Source organism: Electrophorus electricus, chromosome 24 (assembly GCF_013358815.1).
Source record: "Electrophorus electricus isolate fEleEle1 chromosome 24, fEleEle1.pri, whole genome shotgun sequence".
Taxonomy (NCBI): domain Eukaryota; kingdom Metazoa; phylum Chordata; class Actinopteri; order Gymnotiformes; family Gymnotidae; genus Electrophorus; species Electrophorus electricus.
The window spans coordinates 864,124-871,460 of record NC_049558.1 but is presented as its reverse complement, the minus strand read 5'-3'; the positions used below and the strand labels follow the sequence as shown (position 1 = coordinate 871,460).

Here is a 7,337-nt window from a genome sequence, read left to right as displayed (position 1 = left end):
GTATTCAATTATGGTACACAAGTGACACTAAAGTGAAAACCTGTTTTTCTATGAAGTTGGACACCACTCATGCTCCACATGCTGACCTCTTATATACTTCCATTTCAGGTAACATTTTACATCTACATTTACAGTATTTGACAAACTTCAAGTGTGCATTTATTGTCCATGTCTGAGGAACCAACAAATATTTCACAAGTTAATAAATCCATGTGCAGAAATGGAGGCTTCGTCATACAACTACAATTAAACATTGTTTTTTAAAGGACAAACATTTCTCAAAAAATAATTTTTAGGAGTATTTATTGACTTTGGCAAGTCAATCATCTTGGAATATTGTGTAATATGTAAACACAATTCTGACCTTGCTTTCAAATATTCATAAAGACTTTATATACATCAAATATAGAAATGAAATCTCTGTGCCTGATGTAATGCATGAACATGGCAGAATGGTATGCCTATCAGAGCCATATTAAGTGGAATTAAACAATATAAAGTTCCATGTAAACATGGCCCCAGAAAGACCCTGCATTAGTTCGTACACAGTCAAACACACCTACTCTCAGATTATGTTCATCTTTTTCTAATAATGTACATGAGGCCAGAACATGCTGTAGTAGTTTACCATGGTGTGGAATGGACCATTTAGTGTAGCCCACCAGTAGCTAATTTATGGTGGTATCTAGTAGTTTTGTGCTTTCTTCCCATAATTAATCTCTGTGGTCAAGTATACATAAGTGGACATGTCCAAAAAGTACTGAACATTAGTGCTAAGCCCTTTAACATTCAGAGCATATTATGACAAAGTCTCACACTCAAAACTGTAAAAGGCTCCCCTGTTTGATTATGATATTGGTTGGGGTGGGTGGCTCCATGCTGACAGCCGTCATCCATTCTGCGCATGTTCTTGATCCTTATCATTTTCATTGTGTAGCAGGATGACAGCGGGGTTTGGTCAGCTGTGTGGGGGTTTTGGATAGTTCACCGTCAGTAGCATCATGCTGTGCAAATACAGGGAAGTCTCTGATTCTAGGTAGGGTAAATTAAAGAAGTAAAATAGAAAGAAGGCCAGTGTTAACAGCCCATGGTTAACAGCCCAACTGTCACACACAAAATAGTCAGTGAAGGTTTGGAGCATAACTGTAACATACTGTAAACAAAGATGATAGCTTGTGTCATGCTTGCAGTGGGTCTACTGCAATACAGCAGATCCATTGTATTGGTGCAAATTCCAAAACTTGGAAAAACCAACGTGTTTATAATGCCACTGTTTTGAAAAGCAGACAGAACAATGTTTGAACGTCAGCCAATTTCCTGCCTGGCTGACCTTTAAGGTGTGTTGAGAACTGCAGCCACTGGGAGAGCCACTGAAGACACTGAGCAGGACTCAACCACTGCACATTCAGCCCTCTCACGTAACAAGCCTGGGAACAGAGGCCATGTGCTCAAACCCACAGTCAAAGTCAACCCTCACTATAACACTCTAAAGATCAGTTCACCCCTTCTGACAAAGTGTGTGTTCACTAAAAACATGCAATGAATACTCCATGATCTGTACAGCACAGCTAGCCCAATGTGAATTTGTGGTTTTGAAATATCTTTTGTAAGGGTTATTGGTTTAAAATTTTAGTGTCCTACACCTCTTTGAGCTCCATGTCATTCAGTTGATGGAGCCCCAGGCGGACAATGGCATGATCCAACTGCATGAGCTCTAAGGCGTGGCTATTCAAGCGCTGACCAATCCAAAACGCAGGCAGGCGGGAAGTCAGAAAGAGCAGTGGGCAGAGGTGACTCTGACAGAAAATCCAAACAAGCACAGATCACCTCTACTGTAGTTAATACCTGCTGGAGGTTGAAACCTGCTGGCCATTAGTTGGAGTGCTACAGTGTTCTGGTTAAGTTAGGCAATGCCAGTATGAACTAACCATCTGCTCTGTGCTCATTCTCCTCATACCGAGTGGAGGGCCAGAGAATAAGGTCCTCACAGCATGAACATCAGATACAACTGGCTGAGCGCCACTGTGGACCTGGAAACAGGCAAATATTTACCAATAAAGTGAATGTAGGCAACAAACACTGAGAGTGTTTCGAAAGGGTAAAACCGTCAATATACATTTTTCATTCACTTCAGACATTTTAGATGAATGCAAGACATGCATTCATCTAAATATATGCCAAATTAGTTGCCAAATTATTTGGCAAGGATATGCCAAAGATATGCCAAATTATTTGGTTAAGAAAACACAGGTCACTCGGCTAAACCAGTATAGATGGTGGTGCGGTAGGTTGAGGTAGAGCAGAGAAGCTCACCTTGCTGCAGAGCTCCAGAAGGCGGGTCTTCAGTCGGACATCTTTGATGCCTGCTGCTGCCTTCTCCAGTCCACTGAGTAGTTCCGGATGGTGGTGTGCCCTCTGTGCATGGTACACACCCTGAAACTCCACCAGCTGCTGTGGTGTCCAGAAGTGTCGAATCAGGAGCTGCCGGGGAAAAAGGTACCTGGGTAAAAGGAGTGAAGGGAGAGTGCAATTAGAGCAGGAAAGATGGATGGGTGGGTGGGTGGATGGATGGATGTGTGAGGAAGTTATTGAGAGGAACAGAGATATGGATGACAAAGGATCAAAAGAGTCAAGCAGCCATAGAGAGTGAGGGAATATCACTATTATTTGATACTATTGTGGAAAACCTATTACTTGCTAGACAGAATATCCTTCTCTCACATCTGTTTGTGCCCAATTTAATTGTGCCTTGTGTGTGTAAGTGAAGAAAAAGCATCCAATACTCACATAAGAACAAAGACTAGGTAGTTGGCAAAGGGAGGTGCTGAGATGATCACCAGAGGAATGGCTTTGAGCATGTCTCTACGAAACTGTCAGGCACAAGGAAGGATGAGTTACTGGGATACAAGTAAACATTTCTTCAAATACATCTTTGAAAAGGACTGCTTAATAAATCACTATTGTCACTGTTGTATGGAAAAGGAAAATTCATAGGCTTTGCTTGGCACCCTTGCAAACTAAAGGTGGTATTACACTTGGCGATTCCAGTAGACTTTTATGTTTGTTGCATGTCACATTGCATCAGATGCTGCAGTTGAAATTTCTTGACCAAATTTCATGACACTGATCTCACTTGGGTTGAAAATTAAAAGAATTTTTTTTCTGGCGATAAACACACAATGCTAAAAAATAAAAATATTCTGCTTTTGTCATCCATATGCAGCTTGTTTTTGCTAAAGGAGGCACCAAAAAAAGCATTCTCTCTGCTGTTTCAATTCCACAAAGCGTTTCCACATACTTTGTTTTGGTTTCACTATACTGGTGCTGATTTTTAGCTAGCATGTGGGCAATTCAAGGCCACTCCCTACAGGTCGTTTTAAACATCATCAAATTAGCAACATTTCTGACACTCCCGCAGACAATCTAAAATGGCTGCCATGGTACAGAACACATTACATGTTTAAAGATTACAGTTTTTGACTCACAACCGAATAAATCTTTCAACTGCAATTGTCATCTATCACACATTAATAATCATGATAATCGCACAGTATAAACCCAGCTTAAGTAATTTCCTTTAGAAAGGTCTCATCAACATCTTCAGAAAATAACAAAGCTGAAAATTTTTTATAAAGATTTCAGTTAAGCTGCTTTTTCATAGCTATCCACAAACACAAGAAAATTCTTCCTGATTGCAGTAGCAATGAATGTGGAATTGAGTTGAGGCTAGAGTTGTTGCTCAGAATGAAGTAAAAAAAAATTACTGCCAGAGCTATGCTGTCCTCGAGTATGGAGAGGAAATCAATTATGAGCATGGAAAAACGAGAAATGCAATGCACACATTATTTTATATAGCAATGCATGAATTTGTACATACATTTACGGCATTTAGCAGACACTCTTATCCAGAGCAACTTACAAAGGTACTTTGTCATTTACTCATAGAATACATCCTAGCCACTGCAGTAGGTCCAGTATACCAATGATCTAGAATACTGTTGAAATACAGGGATCACTGCTGATGACTATAAGTACAAATACATAAGGTCTACCTTAAACAATGATAAGAGTAATAAACAATAAGTACTAGTTTGTTAGACAACATCAGTAACAATACCCTACAATAAGTACTAATTTGGGTAGTCAATATAGGAGGATGAAATGCTGAATGAGTGTCAAAGCCAAGTGCATATTGCATTCTACTGTCTACTACTGTGAATGTGCTAAAAGAAAACACAGTACACATTGCATTTTAGTCAAATAGTAGGGTATTCGTGCCACAATGAAATGCAATCACAGACAAATCACAGCCCCCTGCTGTATTTGGGGTCTGTACAGCCCTACACCATGGATCACTTCAGCTTTAAACTTATTGCAGATGGATTCCAGCGTGACTAGCTCACCTGCCTGAGCTTCTCCATTTCACGATAAGGCAGCTTTTGGTGATCTATGTTATTAATGAGCATCCCACTTTTGATTCTACGCACTTCTCTGACATCCTGAAAGAGAAGGCGAAATCCTGCAAAACAAATTATACAAATATATTTTAACTATGAGGGAAAGTGTGTACAGTGCATCCAAATGTAACTTTAACAGCTAAGCACAACACTGTATCAGCCCTTTGGTGCTCATTCCCAACTTCTTTAAGGATGCCAAACAATCGTGGTTAGTGTTCATTTGACTAAAAAAACATTTAAATTCAACATATGCTAAGCATTAAATTGTGCTGTGAACATAGAAATTCTATTGCATGAAACAGGATAAGTGAAGTTGCTTTCAGATAAATTCAATAACATTGAAAGTACAATCACACCTCTCTTAAATGCGTGATAAAGAACATAGAATCGAGGGAAATGGCGTTGAAGAAACCTCTCATATGTTTCATTTGCCCGCTTCAGCTTTGACACAATGCCTTGGCCTACGTTGTGCCTCGTTTGGGTCGTGGAATACTGGCTCACTAATCGCAACCTACTGACCAGGAAAGAAATCATTAATAATTAAGTGTGTCAATGTTTTGGACATTGAATAGATCTTAATTGTTGCTGAACTGCAGTTCATCTCATGGTCATCTCTTAACCCCTCATAAAGAGCAGGTTTGTATAGTCCTCTTAGAGGTACCTATCTAGCTACCTACTCTCATCTAGCACATTTCACACTCTTAGGCAGCATATTGCTAGCTAGCTAATTGTTTATTATCGCCAGCTATCTGCTGTCCTTTTGTTTAAGGCATTTACTAAATCACAGGATAATGGCAAGAGATCCTTTTACTGGATAATTTCAGAAACTAACTAGCAATACAAAGTGAATCTATGTGAGAAGTGACATTTATTGTGTTTTTAATTTGGTAACTGTACTATCCTAGCTAACGCTAGCATGTCATTCAGCCCATAACAGACCAGACCTATAGGAACAGATGTGGAAGTGCGATAAAGTGAAGTCAGACTATAACATAAATACGCTTTCCAGCGATATAACGGGAGTTAAAATTAAGAATGCCGACAACGCGTAAACTGCTTTTGAGTGATTAAACATTTACCTTACTTGGGCAGGAGCCAGTTTAGGCGTATAAACGCCTGCTGTGACCGCAATAATTCGGTGACAACACCACATAGAGAGCGGCGCCATCTTGCTCCTGACAAACTGTGGGCGGAAAAAAAGCAGGGTCAAACGAGGTCAAACAGAAACGCACACGTGTATGCAGCACTAAGATGTCGCACCGATGTCTTCACAATAGTTACACTGCATACTAACACGTATTGAGCAGCAAAATTGGGTACAATGGTTTAGGATACCTTTTATTTCCTTTTACGCTTAATTGTGAAAAAGAAACCATATGCAAAGGTTTTGGCCCAACTAAATGTAGATTTTCAATGGCCACTTTCAGCATTGACACATTTCTGTGAATGCTGTGGCTTATTTATGCCACAAGTTGTTTCCCTTTGACACTGAAGTTATTTGAGCCAAACCGGTTACTTATTTGCAGTTACATACTGACGTCGGGGTGAGAGAATGTGTCTAGCAGGCAAATACAAGTCTGCTAGAGATAGGGATATGGGATCTGTATTCTGACACATCCTTACCTGTGCAGACTGGTGAACTAAAGTACCCATAACTACCCGTAAACTAAGGCTATCAAAGTAGCTGAATGAGCAGATCAGTGGTTGTGGAAAAGGAGAGCATACTGGAGGCATACTGAAAAGCCTCTCCTGTAAGGAGAGGCCTAATACCTTGTAAGAAAAACCTGGTTTTAGCCTGGTCCAAGATTTTTTCACACCTTAAAACTAACTGACATCATGGAACATTAAACAATGGTACACATGGGTATATGGGTTGTTATTTGTCTAAGGCCATCAGTATGGCTCCAAAATTCGCCCCTGTAATCCACTTCCCTGTATGCACCATTGTTCAAAGGTAACATGCCCCTTTGTATTCATTTACCTGTGTACACAATGTGGCACATTGCCACTTGTGATGTATATCACAATGGGCCAGACTAAAATCAAATTATCTTCACAGAGACTTATTCCCCATTGAAAAAGTATAATTTGTCTGGCCTGTAGTTATATAAACTTTCAAACCTGATCTGATATTTTTGATTAATTTGTGTACTATCACTGAATGTGTCATGTTCTCTGTTAGTTTTGAACCAACTATTGAATTAATCAAAATTTATCCCAAATTTAAAAAAAAAAAAAAAAATTCTCATTTATATTCGCAATATCAGGATGCGACACAGAATAAATTCTTAGCAAATTTATGATCACATCGCCATTTAGTTCATCTATCTCTGTAAAACAAAATATGCAGAAAATCTATGAACCCTCCATTTACAAATAAGGAACCAACTTCAGCCACCAAATGAAAAACTGTGAATAAGTAACCAAACTGATTGGAATCTGCAAATGAGTAAAGTGGCCGGAAATCTTCCTGGACAGGTTAGACAAACAATATGATTGCAGAAATTGCTGTGCTATGAATTGACTCGGAGGCAAGGATAAAAAACAGAAAAATAAAGATTGTTCAGATTCAGCCTGACGCAAGCGTCTGTAAGAAGTAAGCACTTGCCGTGTGTAAGATAGAGGGAGACTCTCTCAGCCCACCTTTATACTGTTCATCCAAAGCAGTGAGAAAAAGGATCTCCTCCCTACTAGGAGTTGTTTTGTTTTGCTGCCCCGAACTTCCCAGCACCAGCGTCAAGAACCTGGGTGGGTCAGATAGTGGGCAAGGTCGGGGGTCACAGAGACGAGAGGAAGCACCTGTAACATCTTAACTTACTGCACAAACTGTTCAAGAATGATTAACTATAAAATTTACATTACAGTAACTAACTACATCAT

The 7,337-nt window shown here is 39.6% G+C and overlaps 1 protein-coding gene across 3 annotated transcripts; it reads right to left on the bottom strand.

The window, feature by feature from the left end:
- Window positions 1–286: 286 nt before the first annotated feature.
- Window positions 287–7,149, bottom strand: letmd1 (LETM1 domain containing 1). 3 transcript variants are annotated; one of them, XM_027025819.2, is made up of 10 exons: window positions 7,101–7,149; window positions 5,537–5,640; window positions 4,814–4,971; window positions 4,404–4,519; window positions 2,788–2,870; window positions 2,314–2,500; window positions 1,929–2,030; window positions 1,644–1,796; window positions 1,331–1,427; window positions 287–1,032 (listed from the first exon to the last, which is right to left on the bottom strand). In XM_027025819.2, exons 1-10 carry the CDS (start codon window positions 7,113–7,115, stop codon window positions 959–961), a joined length of 1,089 nt encoding a protein of 362 aa, XP_026881620.2. In that variant the 5' UTR covers window positions 7,116–7,149; the 3' UTR covers window positions 287–958. The 3 variants fall into 3 exon arrangements, with proteins under 3 accessions (XP_026881620.2, XP_026881622.2, XP_026881621.2); XM_027025821.2 differs by having other exon boundaries at window positions 1,644–1,736; XM_027025820.2 differs by having other exon boundaries at window positions 4,814–4,968.
- Window positions 7,150–7,337: the final 188 nt, after the last annotated feature.

What these genes read in the sequence shown, in the direction of transcription:
- letmd1 (XM_027025819.2), bottom strand. An exon ending in TTCTGGAGCTCTGCAGCAAG is followed by an intron (nt 2,031 to 2,313) that starts GTGAGCTTCTCT and finishes GCCTGTTTCCAG; the next exon opens with GTCCACAGTGGCGCTCAGCC. An exon ending in GAATGAGCACAGAGCAGATG is followed by an intron (nt 1,797 to 1,928) that starts GTTAGTTCATAC and finishes ATTTTCTGTCAG; the next exon opens with AGTCACCTCTGCCCACTGCT.